At 33.8% G+C, this 17,291-nt stretch overlaps 2 protein-coding genes across 3 annotated transcripts; both read right to left on the bottom strand.

Annotated features, from left to right (window-relative positions):
* Window positions 1-11: 11 nt before the first annotated feature.
* Window positions 12-4,408, bottom strand: LOC119548392. Its single transcript, XM_037855618.1, has 4 exons — window positions 4,231-4,408; window positions 4,077-4,162; window positions 2,040-2,166; window positions 12-1,166 (listed from the first exon to the last, which is right to left on the bottom strand). Exons 1-4 carry the CDS (start codon window positions 4,277-4,279, stop codon window positions 871-873), a joined length of 558 nt encoding a protein of 185 aa, XP_037711546.1. The 5' UTR covers window positions 4,280-4,408; the 3' UTR covers window positions 12-870.
* An 8,108-nt stretch (window positions 4,409-12,516) lies between these two features.
* On the bottom strand, window positions 12,517-17,277 carry LOC119548121. 2 transcript variants are annotated; one of them, XM_037855217.1, is made up of 3 exons: window positions 17,128-17,277; window positions 16,331-16,451; window positions 12,517-13,148 (listed from the first exon to the last, which is right to left on the bottom strand). In XM_037855217.1, the coding sequence occupies exons 2-3, from the start codon at window positions 16,389-16,391 to the stop codon at window positions 12,763-12,765; spliced, it is 447 nt and encodes a 148-aa protein (XP_037711145.1). In that variant the 5' UTR covers window positions 16,392-16,451; window positions 17,128-17,277; the 3' UTR covers window positions 12,517-12,762. The 2 variants fall into 2 exon arrangements, with proteins under 2 accessions (XP_037711145.1, XP_037711146.1); XM_037855218.1 differs by having other exon boundaries at window positions 17,201-17,219.
* Between the last annotated feature and the right edge of the window lie 14 nt (window positions 17,278-17,291).

The following is a 17,291-nucleotide window of genomic DNA, read 5'->3' as shown; positions in this document are numbered from 1 at the left end:
ACCAAACTCTGTTATACTGTCATACAGCATTTATTCGTGTGCTCTGAAGGTTCAAATTTGTTACCATTTCAAAACTCGCTTACGATCTAAGCAGAACTCGGCGCAAAAACATATAGTACTATATTATTATAAAGTGTGGCTTTCAGGCGATTTCTAAGCTCACAGAATATTTATTGCATTGCTTTCGTTAACATTTCTATTAATTGCACATTTATTAACATTTATTGCATTTGTTTAAGTTCGTTCTTAAATTCGCGTCTTGCATTAAGCTGATTGTTATTGCTTGCGTTTTTTTTTCTAATGAATTTGTTATTTTAAGCACTTTTAAATTTACCTACTTCATACGTCGATTTTAATTCACATCTATATATTGCTTGCTATGAATTATAAGAAAATTAAAGGCAATTGGTGAATTCTTATACTCATCGCTCCTAGCATTTATAAAAAAACAATCTAATTAGTAACATAATAAAGCTAGATAGTAAGAGCTAAGGGCATAAAAATCCAAACGTTGATATATAGGATTAAATATACCTACTATTTCTTTTTTTTGGTGTTTATTTTGGAAAGTGAAAGCCGAATATTTGTTTTGAATCAAAGCGACTTTGTGTGCGGAGCTTTCTCCCTTTGAGTGTTTAGTATCGGTGTTTTGGGGATTGTGTACCTAAGTGTGGGTGGGTGCTTACATTTCTAGGGTTAAGGGCGGAAAGGGTAAGTGGGGGGTAAAGTGAGTGCCTTTGAAACTCATGTACGAATCAGCGACATTGCACTCAAATATTTACAAAGTAAACGGCAAGGGTAACGCCAACGGTAACTCAACCTAAATGCAACCACTCGATCCATCTATATATAGGTTGTATAACCCCCTCCTTACAATCCCAATTGGATCATAATCATGGAGAGAACCGAACCCAATGCCAGCGTTATGGCCGCCGCTCCATTGCAGCGATCCGTTTTGCAAATGTCGCAGAAGAACGCCTCCTCGGCGGAGATATCATCGCCATTGTCTCCATCCTGATTCTTTCGCCTCTTGTTCTCGCTCTTCTTGCGCTGGTCCCGCTCCTCGGTTTTGGGGATTCGGAGCTTTTTCCTCAGGATGTCGCAGGCATCGGAGTCCCCGGTGTCCAGTTGGCAAAAGCGCGCCGTTACCACTTTTCTAGTCTCAGCTGTGGAAAATAAAATATAACAATAATTATAGTTATAAGAAAATGGGTCCTACTTCCCCATTCGATACCAAAAAAAGTTATATTACTTAAAGACTGATTTTATTTTTAGAATATCGAATAAAATTGTAATCTCCTAAATCAAAAATCATATAGATTTTAGTTGAAATGTTCGAACTCTTATACTATTATACTATTTATAAAATTTAAAGTTAATTTGTTAAAGAAACCCTGCAATTTGTTTACCCATTAAAGGTTACTTAAAGATAGATTTTATTTAAAATATCACAGTAAAATTATAATCCTCTAAAATACAAACCATATTGATTTTAGTGTCATCTCCTAAATCACTAAACATTTAGATTTTAGTTTAAGTTTTATTACTGTTGTATTATTATACTATTGGTAAAGTAAAAGGTAAAAGCTCTTTAAAAAACCATCTGCACTTCGCTTACCAACTAAAAATTATTTAAAAAATTATTTTACTTAAAATGTCACGATAAAATTATTATCTCCAACATGACAAATATAGATATAATTTGACATTTTAGTTCTGTTTTACTATTCCTGTAAAATCCCTTCAAAAAACCCCCTGCACTTCGTTTACCCATTAAAGATTATTTTGTAGTTACAATGCAAGCCCATTCCCGCTGATTGTAAATCAGAGTTTTTATCTTTAAGACACGTTTTATATCTATTGTAAGTATCACAATAAAAAAGTGCAACTTGCAGCTATCTATATATCTTTTAACACTTATAATACGCCTAGGCAAATATCAGATGGCAAATATTAGCTAGCAAATTTCTATGATTCACATTATAAAAACCCTATGGTTTTATATACCTAATAGGTAATACCTATGTAATAATACTCACGGTCTTTGGCCACAACCTTTTGGCAATTCATAAGTGGACTTTTGTTGGCCCCGTTATCGAAGTACGCGAATTTGTTCAAGTCAAAAAGCCAGGTGTCTAGGGATCTCATTTTGTCCAATGTGCACTCCTGAAATAGTCCCATATTATATTATATTATATTAGTCATTACTTGGGTTTGATTCGGTTTTTGATTAGGTTTTTATTATTTTAACAAGGGTACAATAATGTTTATTGTTCTACAATCTTGTCGCAGGCATGTTATTGAAGTATTAATTGATGTTGCAGTTTGTGCGTAACTGATTTATCTTATCGAGGTGTACGATATCGGTAACAATGCGTTTCCCGGACGGCCTTGGTTATCTGACGAAGAGCACTTGAAACTCGCTTGTTTAACCCAGATAACTCAAGAAATAAGGCATTTCTCAGAAGAACGTTGTAGCTTTATAACCCCATTCAGAAAAAAGGGGAAAGCCCGATAGAGTACTAGAGATATAGTGGGTGATTATGAGTACTAATAAACTACAGCCAATTGAGCTAATATGAACATTATGAACTCCATCTTAAAGAAAATAACAATTTTACCAACCATTCCTAAAAAAAATTGTACATACTTGGAGTTTATTATTGCCGAATCTTTTGAACTTGTTCTATTTTAGCAACACCAGTATAGACATAAATTAATAATGACTTTTGTGAGTTCCTATTTGTGCATATAAATCAGATAAGAGTCAATTTCATGACGGCCGTGCCATATTTGCGTTATTTTTGCAAATTCAAATCTTAAATTAGACAAACCACATAAATTGATGGGATTACTTTGGCACAACTAATTTGATTTTGAATTATTTATTTTGACAAGAAAATTAAGTTTCGCGTACAGGAAAGATAAGATTAATAAATCACAGCATATTCACATCTGTGATTTGACAAATGAAATAAATTTAAGAATGAATTTTGATTACAAATTTGGTTATCGCATTAGCGAATAATAAGACAGCCCCACGGGACTTCTTTTGAAATTTGACAGTTCATGTTTTGATAAGTTTAGAAAGGTAATTGTTTTATATATGTTAGGAATCCTAACTTAGCAATTTACTACTAACTAGGTACTACTTTTTAATTTAGTTATTCATCTTTATAAAACAATGTTTATTAAAGATAATACTTTAAACTGTAGTGAATCATCATTATCAACGAACATATCAACGATTTTTAATTTAAATGTTCATTATTTTGTTAATAAAACTATTTTGCTCTTATTATACAAGGCTAGATAATTTAGCTTTAATTTTAAATGAAACCATGAATATTATATTCAACTATTTCTTTAACCATCAACTACTACAATTTAAAATTTATTAGTTTTTCATTGTCAAAGAATTACGCAATTTTTAAAATTTAATCCACCATTTTGTTGTTGGCAAAACTTTTATACTTTATTGTTTTTATACACAATCTACATTTTTTTTTATTTTCCTGACCATGAATCATTCAAAATTGTCGCCGCCTTAAATAAAACTAAATCTTCTAACAACTAGTTTTCTACAAGAACCTGTCAGGTGAAAATTTACGTTGTTAGACTTTTGTGAAAGTATTTCTACTGTTTGGCACGTGGCCGGGTTAGGTTGCACCTCTTCCTTCCTAAAATCCCTTTTGAAAAAAGTCGAAAGATGCCAGTAACAGAAAATTCACTTAGTTTAGAAAAAGGGCAAGGCGGAAATGGGGGTTCCCCCGCCAGAGGACGACGACGTAGCACGTTTCCGTTTCCGCTATTGTGGGCTCTATTTCTAACAGTTTCCTTACACTATTTTTTGCCCTCTTTCTTTGGTTTAAAATTTATGTGCTATAAAGTCTCGATTTGCGACCGTCTGGGGCCAGAACTTTATTTAAGGTCAACCTGAGTGCGATTAGACCGGGCTGAAAAGGTTGGGCCCACTTGACCTGACTGCCTAGTGAGCCACCGACAACAGGTTCTGGTTAAATCATCAATCAATCCTCCAATGGATGATTTCTATGGCAATATTAACTTTCACTCACCTCTGGTACTATGCTGGAATTTGAACCCAGATCGGAGCAACTGGGATTATCACTCGAATCGCAGACGAAGCAATTGATGGCGGCGCCTGTGGGATATACATAGGCAATCTACATTTTTATATCGGAATTTATAAGCCCAATAGACCGCACACACCATTGGAAACCAGGGCCAACAAGGCCAGCAGCAATATAATTCCCGACATTACGCGCACTTTTGATTTCTTTGATTTATTGCAGATTTTTCAAAATATTTTCTAGCACTCGCGCGATGTAATTTTCTTGGATTTTCCGCTCCAAGTGATTTTTCCGAGAGTTACCGTCACTGCCGTTGGCCAAAGGAACACTGAAAACTGAAATTGGAAGCCAACTAGGCGAATGGTGTTGGCCTGCAAACGACGACGTCATCGTTTTTGGCCCCGAACCAAGAAAAAAAACGAAGCAGGTCCTTCGTAATTCGTCCTGGGAGAAGGGGATTCTCCCTGGCTGCGTGGGTGCGTCGCTCGAGTGGCTCCCGATTCCAATTCCGACAGCAATAACGTCTTGGCCTGGTCGCCCCACATGGCAGCAAAGGGGAAAATTATTTAAATTGCAAAATGCAAAATGCAAAGTGCACCAAAAAGATGGCAAGAACTCGTCAAAGGAACAACACGACCGCGAAAAATGCAATTTCCCTGCGGCCAAACACTTTTTGGATTCTCGTCTGCCGCTTAACACTAAGGCCAATAAGATATCTTGCGAAAAATTCAGCAATTTGAATAACAAAGTTGTAGCTTAAAATTAAATAAGTAAGTAAAACTAAATGAAAAGTTACACAGAAAGAATGATATAACTAAAATTGCTTTAGAAAACAAATTTATTTTAAAGAATATTTAAAAATTTAGTTTGTTAAGGTAAAAAATATTTAAAAGTTAGAATAAAATAAAATATATTTAACTTAATTTTTTTAGGCTTCCTGTTTGTCATACCTATTTTCAATAAAAAATTTAAGGTCTTTATTTGATACTTATAGAAAAAATAAAATGTACAACATTATAACATCTTCATAAACTTAATACTTGTTATATCATTAAAATCATACAAATTTATAAGTCGTTTACAATACACTTTAAACTTTTTGTATAAGACAGTTAAAATTAAAAACAAACCAATTCCAAACTTTTTTTTAACTTTTTCCCATTAAATATAAAGATCTTAAAAAAATTTAATAGGGTTTTGACATTCTTAAAATATTTGATTTTTATATAAAAAAAGTTTAAGTCTTTAAAAGGACCTTTAAAAAAAATTATATTAAAAAATCATCATAAACTTAATTTTTGTCTTATACTTTAAACCAATAATAATTGGCAAGTAGTTAAAAAAATAAAGTATACTTTTTGTATTAGACTTCGGTGAAATTAAAAAACAAACAAATTCACCACATTTTTTATTAAGTTTTCACCCTAAACTGAAAGACTAACATATAAAGTAAAAAGTTTTTGACATTCTTAAAATATTAGTTGCAATTTATTTCAAAGTAGCTTGGTACATTTTTCCCTCAAAAGTTAGGTAACTGTAAATTAGTGAATGTAATTTATTTTATGCACTTTCTTGGCCAACATAAAGTTCTTTAGCTGGGGGACAGGACACCAACCCATTTGAGCCATCTAGCTGACGAAAAGCCCGCCTTTGAAGCTTAAATAAAATTATGAATTCATAAAGTAGGAAAAAACGCAAAGTGAGGAGACACGCAGCTCCAGCGAGAGTCTCTTGAAATATGAGTTTCCCGGGAGCTGTTGAAAACGTGAAAAAAAACTGGGTGTACGGGATAAAGGGGTGGAGATAGGGGTGCCCAGAGGATAGGATGGCACCAACAAAGCGTAGCAATTAGTGGCGCCCAAGAGCGAAAAACTCATCCGCTTTTCTGTATTGCGGCTTTCCATTCGTTTTACTATGCTGACCTCGTCGCGCGGTGGTCTTCTCATTCAGGAAATGCCATCCCTATCCCCACCAAAACCGACCTAATCCTACCTAGTACTTCGTATCTCCTGCGGGGCAGAGCAGCTGGCAAGCGTTTCCATTTATCATAAACAATGCAGGCCGTGATTGGTGTAGGTCACGGCCCTGGCCCCAAAAATCCGCCAAAAGGGTTAGCTAATGTGCCCGCTTGTTTCTGGTGGAAAGTGGGGGTGTAGTGGGTTGGGGTTTTTGGGGTTTTGGGGGTTCCCCTCGGGCACCCACTTCACGGTGGTTTAAAACATACTTTGTTAACCTACTCATCTACAAGACCACAATGGTGGTTTACGGAAACTTTGGCTATAAAGAGGTTATTATACAGAACTTTAAGGTGTACAATCATTTCAGACAAACTTATGAATATGAGTGCTTAACACGTTAGTAATAAACATTTTTAGTTAGTAATAAACACTTTACATATTATTTTCTGTATAATTTTATACGATTTATAATAATAGAAAGGGATAGCGATTTTAATAAAAAGCAGATTTAAATAAATAGATAAGAAAGCCAGAAACCTTTTAAATGAAGTGGTATGTTACTTGTTACTTAAACGTCATTTGATAATTAATAACAAAATAAAATTATACAAATTAATTAATAACATTAAATGGTGAAACAATTTTTTTAAACATTGTTAAAACAGATATAAAAGTATCGATGATTCATCACTGTTTCACCATTTAATGTTATTACTTAATTTGAATTATTTTATTTAGTTATTCAAATGAAATTAAAAAATCAGATATAAAGGAGTAGATGACTAACAAATGTAACTTTGTTAAATGTTCTAACTAAATTTAAAGCTTTTGGAATTGCAAAAGATATCTATAATTTAAAACGCAAATTAGGCATTATCCCTTGTAAAATATTTGTAAATAATGTATGGGTATAAATTTAAGTACATAAATTGTAGTCAGATAAATAAATAAATATATTACAAAAAAAAACTTTTATATCAAACTTTGTTACTCCTCTAATTTCATCAAAAACCCTTAAGCTCTCCACCCTTTAAAATTCCCTCAAGTTATATTAACTTTTCTTGTAAGTAAGCTATAAGTTTATCAGGGCAATAGCGGCCCTAGCTGACCTTAAAAGTTGAAGAAAAACAGCTAATTTAATTTTCTTCGAGCCAACTATGCCGGATAGCAAAACAAGACTTACCCAGGGATTTGAAGTTTATAATTGTTACAACTTTATTATAAGCCCAGTTATCCCCCAGCGGAATTGCGAATCCGCGCCAATTTCAATTACCCCTTAGCATCGGCTATTTCCAAGGGGTTTCCTGGCTGTGGGCCATGGAAATGCAGCCTGTTGCCCGAGGGAAATGTGAAAATGGAATAAAATCAGAGCCTGGCCAATTTCACTACTAAAATAAAATGGCTGCCGCATGACAAGGACACATTTTGGGCTGTCTGGCCAACAAGGACATGATGAGGCCGACGTGTTGATGTCATAATTCCCGGGGCGTCCAGTGGATTCCACCCATCGCATGTCGCCACTTCATTTGCTAACAACCACAGGATGTAATTACAAATTTTTACGCACGCTTCCGTTTCCGGTTGGCAATTATTCCCACTTCAGCCATTCCCTATACACAAAAAGTAAGGTTAGTAACTATAAAAAATTGTACTTTACCATTTAAAATAGTTGATTACTACTTAATAGTTAAGCCTCTATCAACATAGTTACGTTCATGTGATGTGTGTATTTTGTTATTGCAATAGTGAATAGTTAGTTGACTGTCAAAAATAGTTATCCTAAGATAAAATCTTCCACACAGAATTAGGCACCTATAACTCTATAAATTTCAATATGTTTTTTATAATTCCCAACTGGTTTAAGCGTCTCTTAAACTATTATATTGATACATTTTTTCAATCGATTTTTTTGTGTGTCTGACTTCTCAGCCATGTATTACGCTTTCGATTTTTACTACTTGACACATTTTCGTGGGTACTCGACTTTGGTTTACAACCTCTTTATCTCGGCATCGAACCGTGTAAAATCGTAAACCTTGTGTTTGGTTTTTTTCCCTCCATTCTGTTTTACCAAGGCCATCCATTTGGTTTTTGGCAAAAAAGGGAGGATAAAATGCAACAACGTTTAGTGGGGCAAAAGTTTTTCCACTGTTGTGTATGTCCGCCCACAAAACGACCTTTAATTAGTTGAAATTTTCGCCTGGCATGCTAATTGAAAAACTTTTTTCTTCAGCAGCCGCAGCGATGAAATATTTAACAGTCGCTGTGGAAAAGTGTGTCAGACAATCCTATCCTACCCTATAGAGGTAACCAGCTAAAGCCACATACCTCTGTGTTGACTCCATTTTAATTGAGTTTTATTACGTATACGCACTGGGGCACACACACAGTTTGCCTAGGGTTTCAGTTGCCAATTAACAAGGACCCAGGAAAACCATCAATAAACACTGAACTTTATCGTTGGCTATATGTATCTGCAGCTCCTGGGCAAATCAATCGCATGGAATGCACTTGCAAATGGCAGAGATTCGAATTGCCGGTGAGTTGGAAAATAAAAACTGCTTGCACAATTGCAAAAGAATCCCACACACAGTTCAAAAGGGGGATTATTCTGCACTATATCACACTATATGTGTGCTCTGCCGGTAAAGGTATTTTATGGCTACATATAATGCCTCATTGGGGATTCAACTGACTCCAAATGGAAGTTAAATAAATTTAGTACGACTTTTTGTAATACTTTATTGGAAGGTAAGTAAAAAAAAATTTAATCAATGATGACATCATTCGATTAAAGTGAAGCATTTTATTTTTTCTTTTTATTAAATTGAAAATTCTGTAAAACACCCATTAAGCTTTTTATGCTTTTATTTTGATCTCAGTTGTATAAACATAATTTTTTCAGAAACTGTTTTAGGATGTTTAAAAAATTGTGTATATATATTTGCTTCCAAGCTAAAAATATTTTATTATAAAACTATATTACAAATTATTAAAATATTTATGGTCTTAATAATTGAATTTAAACAATTAAATTATTAAACAAACTAACACTTTAAAGGGTAAGGAATATTGATTAAATTGACTTTTTAAAAATATAACCAGTGAAAAATTCTCCTTTAAATGGGATTAAGCAATTTTAAAGCCTTTAAAATTATCTCTACTTAATAAATCAAATTATAAATATTATTCAAAAATATAAACAAAATAAAAATGTATTTCTTGTTATTTTTTATCCTATTTGTAGTACAGACGTAACCTTTAAAGTGACCTAAACAAAGGCCAGCCCGATCATCTCTGGCATGCTAAGCACATGAAATCAATTTGGCAGGCAAACGATGCCAAAGTACGTAATTTTTTCCAGCAATCACCTGCACTTGACTGCAATCGCCATTCGAGCAGCTTCAGGTGGGTCGAAGGTCGAAGGCCAGAGAAAAAAATATTCGAGAAAAAGGTAGAGACTTCCTGCTATTTCGCCCTCTTTGCTTCTATGCGATTCACAGGTCAATGGGCTGGATGAGCTGGGAAGATGGTCTAAAAGGCGGGCCAGAGAAACTCGTAGAGCAATGGCAGCCATTTGTGGGTATTTCTCAGGGTGCACGTGCCACCGGATTTCTCTAAAGAATGCAGCATCATCACCATCCACAGCAATCAGCCTCTGAGAGGGTGTGACAAATACAAAATATCATGGCATACTTGTAGGTGCCAGGCGAAAATATTTACTCCGCATCGCGTATACGCCACGATGGTCCCCGGAACGTGACTCAATGTGCGCTTAGAACAATACAAGATATTCAAGTGCCTTTGGCAAGAACAAAGCCACACATAAATCATGCAGCTGATTAACATGCGAAATCTGCGAGGCGCTCTAAAAAGCCAACGAATGCCAAAGACAAATGTTGGCTTGTGAGCAAGGAAAATTTTGTTGAGATTCAACACTATCTAAACAGAAAAAAGAGAAAGATAAAAGAAATAATCCATTTTTATCATACCCAAATATATTTAATATTCATTTGTATAAAAATAAAACGCATAGTTAAGTTTGAATTAAATTTATATGATTTTCTTAGAAAGCAGAGTTACAGAATTTTCCATTTAATTGTGAAAATACCAGCAGCCATTAAACAATAAAAATGAATTCAATTAAAATGCATACCATTTTCCAGGGATTTTCTTAATTACAAACCCGCATTTAAAGCTCGACTGTTATTTTAATAGAAATTCCAGCCATAAAGTTATGGTTATTACATTGCAGAGATATTTGCGCAATGGCTTGGAAAGAAAAACAAAATGCCAGAGTCCCGCAGACAATGACAACTTTATCCCCTGGTCCGGATTTGTTTTTCAACTGCTCCAGCCAACCCTGCGTATGCGCAATTTGGCGCGTAATGACATTTATGCATATTTTGGAGTGCCCTTTGAAGTGTGCAACTTTTGCCAAAAATATTTGCCAAGGAGTACTTTTGAAGCTATTAAATTATCGCAGATTATAATTATGTAAGTGAAAATGTATGGTATAATTAATTACGAATATAGAAACCTCTTAAATACTTAAAAAAAAGGTTACTTCATTATATGAGTATTAATTTAATATTAAAATTTCAAAGTAAGCCCACAAGTTTATCTCTTAATTTTAAATATGGCCTGTTAAATAAAATTATGTTTGAAAACTACAAAAATGAATATAAGCCAAGGTCAGGTTTAAAAGTATTTGAAGCTAGACCAAAAGTTTTTCTTTCAATTTAAAAAAAAATTATACAAGTTACAAAAATAAATATAAGCTAAGGTCAGTCCTATTTCTGCCTGACCTTTGTACCTTTTTCTTTTCAAAAATCGCTTGCCAATACTGTCAGCAAATCAAGCAATTAAAGAAAAGACGGAACCCAGAAAAAGACAGTAATAAATGATTTGGACAATATTTTTGGCGATGGCGCTCAGTGAAATCAATGTTTTTTATGTTGGCGCCGAGCTGTCCGCGAAAATAAGAGGAAGCCATCGACTGAGCAGACATAGACAAGGCTGCCAATGAGCCAGGGGAAGGGGGCGTGGCCGGACCTGGGGGCGGACAGGGCGGAAGGGGCGGGGCGGATGCTGTTGCTGTGGCGGCAAAAAAAGGCGCCACTCAGTCGGCAGAACGCACCCATAGACAAAGGCTGCAGAGCCATTTGAGCTTTTCAGCTGGCGACGACAGAAAACAAATGCTAACGCATGTAGGTCGACCTAGAGGATGTCTGTATCTGTATCTGTAAGTGTATCTGTATCTCCAGCTGCGTATCTGTGTGAGCTTGCTTTCGCTTGTGTATGAGTATGTGTGCCCAAGACAAACAACAACTTTCTGCGCATTAAAGTCGCTGGCCATTGCCAAAAAAAAGGGCTACACCCTGAAAATATATTGTTGAAAACTATCATCTAAATTGAAAAATGTAACACAGTTTTTTAAGTATTTAAAAATACTATACAGATTATAAAAAATGTAATAATATGTTTATATTTATTCTCTATTTAATTTATATATTATCCGCTGTAAGATTTATCCCTTGAAATTTTTTATTTACTAATAAAAAGGTTTTATTAAATTTAACAGTTAAAGTTAATTTAAGGATTTTAAAATGTTATTACAAAACGGTTATATAATATGTTATATTTATTCAGTAATAAAAAGGTTCTATTACATGTGAAAATTTAAGTAATTTAGGTATTTTGAAATTTAATTTAAATAGAACATTATTTTTTAAAACAAAAAAAAAAGATGTAAAAATTTATAGATTGTTAAAAGTTACTGATATAAAAACCAACTTGTTTCGGAAATGGTTCGTAATATTTCTAACGTCAAATATATTTAATGAATTACATTTATTATCTATTTCATTCTTGTTGTTTTCATTTTGTAATATGAAAAAATATTTAGTTTTATACATTTTTAAGAATCAACTTGGCTTTATCGACTTTTCTCAGTGTGCGGTTCTGTGCTTGACTTAATGGGCCAACATGTCGTCAGGGTTTTCATGCTCGCCCTCAACAATAAAACTAACAAAGTTGCCCTATTATTTTTGGCCTGCGTAGACAGTGACTTTGACTCTGGGCCACAAAACAATTTCTGCAGACATTTTGGCAGCCAGTAAGAAAACGACAGACAGGACGGAATTTGTGGGCGAGTCCTTGGTCAACTTGGGCGTTCGTCCTCCGCTTTCACATATGAACATTTCGATTTTATATAATTGCCGACACATTCTTGACATCCGCCCCTTGTAAAACATAAATTTAGCGCCCTCTTATATTTTTTCAGCAGTGATTAAAGTTACTAACATAAGTAATTGAATAATTTTTGCAGGGGAGTGAATTTATAGATCCATAATTTATGATATGATATTTATGATCCATATTTTTAGTTGCCAGGATTATTATATTCATAAATAAGCAAAAAAACATATATCTCTTTATTATTATTTCCCATTAAAACACCAACCTTGTTAGTTAAATATTACGCTTATATTTTCATAAAAATTACAATTACGAATACAAAATACGAGACTAAACGCGCAATTGCCGCCAAGACAGATGGTATGTGTACATAGCTAGATATGGCAAACGTCAAAGAACTTAGTGCAAGATATTTAAGACTTACTTTAACCAGTTAGGATAAGGTACATTTTGGATGTGGGATACAAGATACAGGATACACAATGAGGTGATCGGCTGCTAAGATATATGGATTAACGACCGAAGATGGTGGCCATCAGCAGACCGACCACAGATCCAATGAGACTGTAGCCCACCTGGCGGGCTCCCAGCAGGGACTGGGCTCCATTGCATCCCTCCTCGGGACAGGTGCAGATGATCTGCTTGTAGCCCTCGTTGTCGGCGGTGAAGCAGGCGTTCTGGATCTTCTCCGGGATGTAGCCGCAGCTCCTCTCGATCCGATGCTCGTTGTTCATGTCGAACTTGATCACCGTTTTGCGACAGAAGGCCTCCTTGCCGCTGGGCGGAGTGCAATCCGTCAGATACTGGTTGTCCCGCTGGGCACGGGGAGTGTTCACCACCAGTCCACTGCAGTCCTCGTTGTCATGCGAGTTGCACTGGTGACACCGGATGGCACTGGCTTTGGAATGGAAAGCAAACAGGGTGGGGTTACGTTAATTAATTGTACTTTAAATACTTCAGAAAAATATCAACTAATTACAGCTAACCATTTTTACATACATATACGTTTTTTGCATACAAAAAAAGACATAAAATATTCTTAAATTAAGAAAAATAAAGACCAATTGCTCTTGATTTAAGAACATTTTGTCTTAATTTGAGAACTTTCGTTATTGATTCATTTCTATGGCCAAACTTTTTTAATTTATAAACATACATTCAAAATATTAAAGGAAAATCTCTTGTAATTATAGGTTGCTAGATAAATCACCCTATTAAGCAAAACAATTTAAAGGTAGAGATAGTTTCTTAATGTGCTCTAAGTGAATTATTAAACAAAGGCTGGGAAAACCTTACATATTTTAATTGATGGGAAAGTAGTAAAATAAATTAGTGATTAAATCTTTGGCTTTTATAGTTCAGCTTCAAAAATTACAATGAGATTTTGCAACCTTCTTACTTTAATTTAAAAAAACATAGCTGTATATATTATATCCAAATATGTTTATACAAATGTTATATTTCTCTTTAATAAGAAAGAAATTTTAGATCTTTAATTTTACTTGCATCATACTCTTTAATTATTCCATTATAATTTTTTACCTCCTTGACGGTAATTGGATAGCTCTAATGGCATTCAAATGCCTTGCGATTCGCCCTTTTCAAAGTCCCCATCACACTGACACTAAATTGTTTTATTAGCCTCCAACTGCCACCCCCAAAAACTGTCGGCAGGTGAGGCCTTTTGACTGACAAACTGACTTTCATTCGACTGCAGTAACCTGAATAATTGCATGTCAACTGCTTGGGCCCAAAGAAGTAAAAAATAAATGCCGAAACCTCCTGACTTTGGCACGCGAACCCTCTAGAACTGGGCAAAAACTGGGCTTGAAGTCAGAAGGGTTTCCACTATAAAGAAGTTCCTTAGCCCTTACTAAATTATATAGTAAATTTTTTTAGTTTATTTATTTATATTTCCAATGTTTTATTAGGTAAATTGTAATAATTTCTTTTAAGTATTTACTTTATTTTTTAGCATAAGAATGCGATTAGATAATAAAGAACATGTTATATTTCATATTAGATCTTAAAAATAAATGTAATAAATAAAGAACTAATATTAAAACAGGAAATGTATGTACTAAATTATAATAAAAGAAAAAACTACTTAAAATCTTTAAGCAAAGGGCAGGAAAAACCTGTTTATACTCAATTTAAACCCTATTAGCTTTAAGCAATTATCCTGGCCCCTGTTTTCTGTTCCATTACCATCTATCTATCTATTTTTTCTTTAGCCAGTTTGACAGCCTCTGTCCAATTTGGTTAACATTTGACAGAACCTATAGCCCGAAGAAAGAAAGAGAACTGGAAGCCATCACTCAAAGGAGAATTTCCCCATTGAAATTGAACGTGGTAAAAAATTACATTGCCAAAGGGCAAGGACATTGCAACTGTTGGAATAGTAACCTGAAACTCGTTCTGGTAAATTCAAAATATGTCTGAGGTTGTCAGGATTACAAATGTCTAACGTTTTGCGGGGCGTATGCATAATATTATAACGCTCACGTAGTTCGTTTGACAATTAAGCTAATCTAGTAATAAAGAGTCACCTGCTGCCATAAAAATCCACAGTTGCAGTTTGCAATTGGAATTTGCATTTCTAGCACTTCTCATTAGCATTTTACATTTGCATTTTACATTTTGTACATATTCATTCGGCTTTTCACTGAAATCGGAGGAAAAGCGGGTGGAAATCGAAGCAGTCGAGCGGGAAAATCTCTCAACTGTTGCCATTGTGGCAACTTTTCGCTTGACAATTGTTCGCTAATGAAACGCGCTCTTAAGTTTGCCAGTTTGAAAAGGGAGAAGTATTATTCACTTGCCACTGGAATGTCCATAAACGTGCATATTTGCTGAACTCATTATATAGCTACCTACCTATATATAGTATAGTATATCTTCCATATGTTCGCGTGCAAATACTTTCAATATTATTTAACGCCATTTAATGTTTCCTTAACTTAACAACCCAGTGCGAGCCACGAAATTGCTTGTAGAATCAATTTACTCGTGGCGGCGGCCTACAAAGGATTGTGTGTGCGTGCGATCATCCACTGGCTAATTAGAATAAACTCTCGGATTTTTAAAACAATTAATAATTAACCAAATGGTGGGCAGTACAGTGAGACCAAGAAAGATGAGATGACTTCTACAGACACTATAAGCATCGTAAAATGATTGAAACCTTAAGAATAAAGTGTAAAAAATGTGCATCCTAAATTGATTTTAACTATAAGAATAAAGTGTAAATAAATGTTTGAACACTGAAAAAAAATGTGAAGCGTTCCTTTTATATTTGAAATCATTTATTAATGGATTTAGAGTTTTGTGACTCAAACTTTTTTCATGTCAAAGCAATTTTTGATCTGTGTGGCTTTTTATATGTATGTAGTTTTTTTCGTATCACTGACTCAAAATATTTTTATTAAAAAATATGTATTTTTGAGGGATAACAAATGACGAAAATGTCTAAATAAAAATAAATAGTTTCATAAAAAACAGTGATTCATTCATTTTTTAAGCAAAGAATAAATTGTTATTCATTAAAACCATATTAGGAAATAAGTTCAATGAAAAAGAGATTGCACTTTATTTTTCTATTTTCCTTTTTTCTTAAATTTTATTTATCTAAATCACAACAAGTACTAACACTATCAATTTCAAAAATCATTTACCATCACCATTAATCATCTTTAAAAGCTGCCATCGTATAATATTTCTTTCATTTCGTTTTCGAGCAGCAGTCAAAGTAAACTCAATTAAATTTGATGGACGAATTTTCATAAAATGTTTGGGTGATTCACAAAAGTGCTGAACATGAGTTTCCACCTCAGTGATTATATGGCTTGATGAGTTGCGGTTGGTTTCGTGCGATTTAAAAGCACAGAGAAAATCAATCAATTGGCGAAAACCAATTTAAACATCTCTAAAGTGTTGGCCAATCAATTAGTCTTTTGTACATAGGTTAAATTAAAGTGATTTTCGATTGATTAACAACACAAAAGTCATGATTAACAATAAAACTTATTATGCCCTAGTATATTGTTTAATAATAAACTTAATTATACTATAGAAATTCACCTGTTAAGAAATTGGCAACCAATGCCAGGCACACGGCATAGATAAACATAGTGGTTGACATTTTGTGGTTTTTTTCGTTCGGTTTATTAGATATCCAATACTGAATTATCCAACGCTGATGCTGTAAGAGGTAATAGAATTTCTTTGTCAATTTATCACATTTTTTTTTGTTTTTGTGCTGGGGCTTGTTTGTAATTTGATTAGCGCTAAAAGCAGCGGTCTGTTTATTAGCATTGCTTTAGTAATATTTATAATCTATAATGTTATTTACACTAGTAAACCGGTATTAGAACGTGGCTCGCAAACGTGACAAGTGCTAATATTAAAGGTACTAATGATACTTTTTATTTAGGATTTAAATATTTTTATAGACAGCTTAAGCTCTTGTTAAATTCAGGGCAGTACGTATATGTGCTTTAAATATTAAGTAAAATATATAGGTAAATGTATTTTAATATACATGATAATATATTTAAATTGATAAGCCATAAACAAAATTCTAGGTCATAATGCAGCTTTTTATTAAAGATTTTAATATTTTTATAGGCAGCTTAAGCTGTGCATTTCATATTAAATAAATATATAGGTAAATGTAAATTAATATGCACGATAATATATTTTTATTAATAAGCCATTAGCAAAAGAATATAATATTTGGAGTTCGGAAACTCGGATTTTAAACAGCCTTATAAACACTGCTTTTATATTGTGTATACAAATCATTAAACAAATTTTTTTTTAAACCATTTTTTAATTTTTCTTTTTAAATTTTTCTATTATATTTCCTTTTTAATAACCTTTGAGAATTTTAATTGAAGGCCGCACAACTCTTTATGGTCATATATGGTTACAAAACACTTTTATTCTCACACAATGGGATTTTTATTGTTTAATGCGAGCGGACAACTTGACGCGAGCACCGTCGAGATGAATCTGAAAACTCGTATTTAACTTTTCGAAA

This window comes from Drosophila subpulchrella, chromosome 2L (genome assembly GCF_014743375.2).
Source record: "Drosophila subpulchrella strain 33 F10 #4 breed RU33 chromosome 2L, RU_Dsub_v1.1 Primary Assembly, whole genome shotgun sequence".
In the NCBI taxonomy this organism is placed as follows: Eukaryota; Metazoa; Arthropoda; class Insecta; order Diptera; family Drosophilidae; genus Drosophila; species Drosophila subpulchrella.
The sequence above is the reverse complement of the archived record's forward strand: the minus strand, read 5'-3'. Positions and strand labels throughout refer to the sequence as shown.

Excerpts from the sequence above, each read along its gene's own strand:
- LOC119548121 (XM_037855217.1), bottom strand. The coding sequence starts at position 16,391 with ATGTCAACCACTATGTTTATCTATGCCGTGTGCCTGGCATTGGTTGCC. Across the intron at positions 13,149-16,330 it reads GGTTGCCAATTTCTTAACAG|CCAGTGCCATCCGGTGTCAC; the intron begins GTGAATTTCTAT and ends TCCATTCCAAAG.
- LOC119548392 (XM_037855618.1), bottom strand. The coding sequence starts at position 4,279 with ATGTCGGGAATTATATTGCTGCTGGCCTTGTTGGCCCTGGTTTCCAAT. Across the intron at positions 4,163-4,230 it reads GTTGGCCCTGGTTTCCAATG|GCGCCGCCATCAATTGCTTC; the intron begins GTGTGTGCGGTC and ends TATATCCCACAG. Across the intron at positions 1,167-2,039 it reads AAAGGTTGTGGCCAAAGACC|CTGAGACTAGAAAAGTGGTA; the intron begins GTGAGTATTATT and ends TATTTTCCACAG.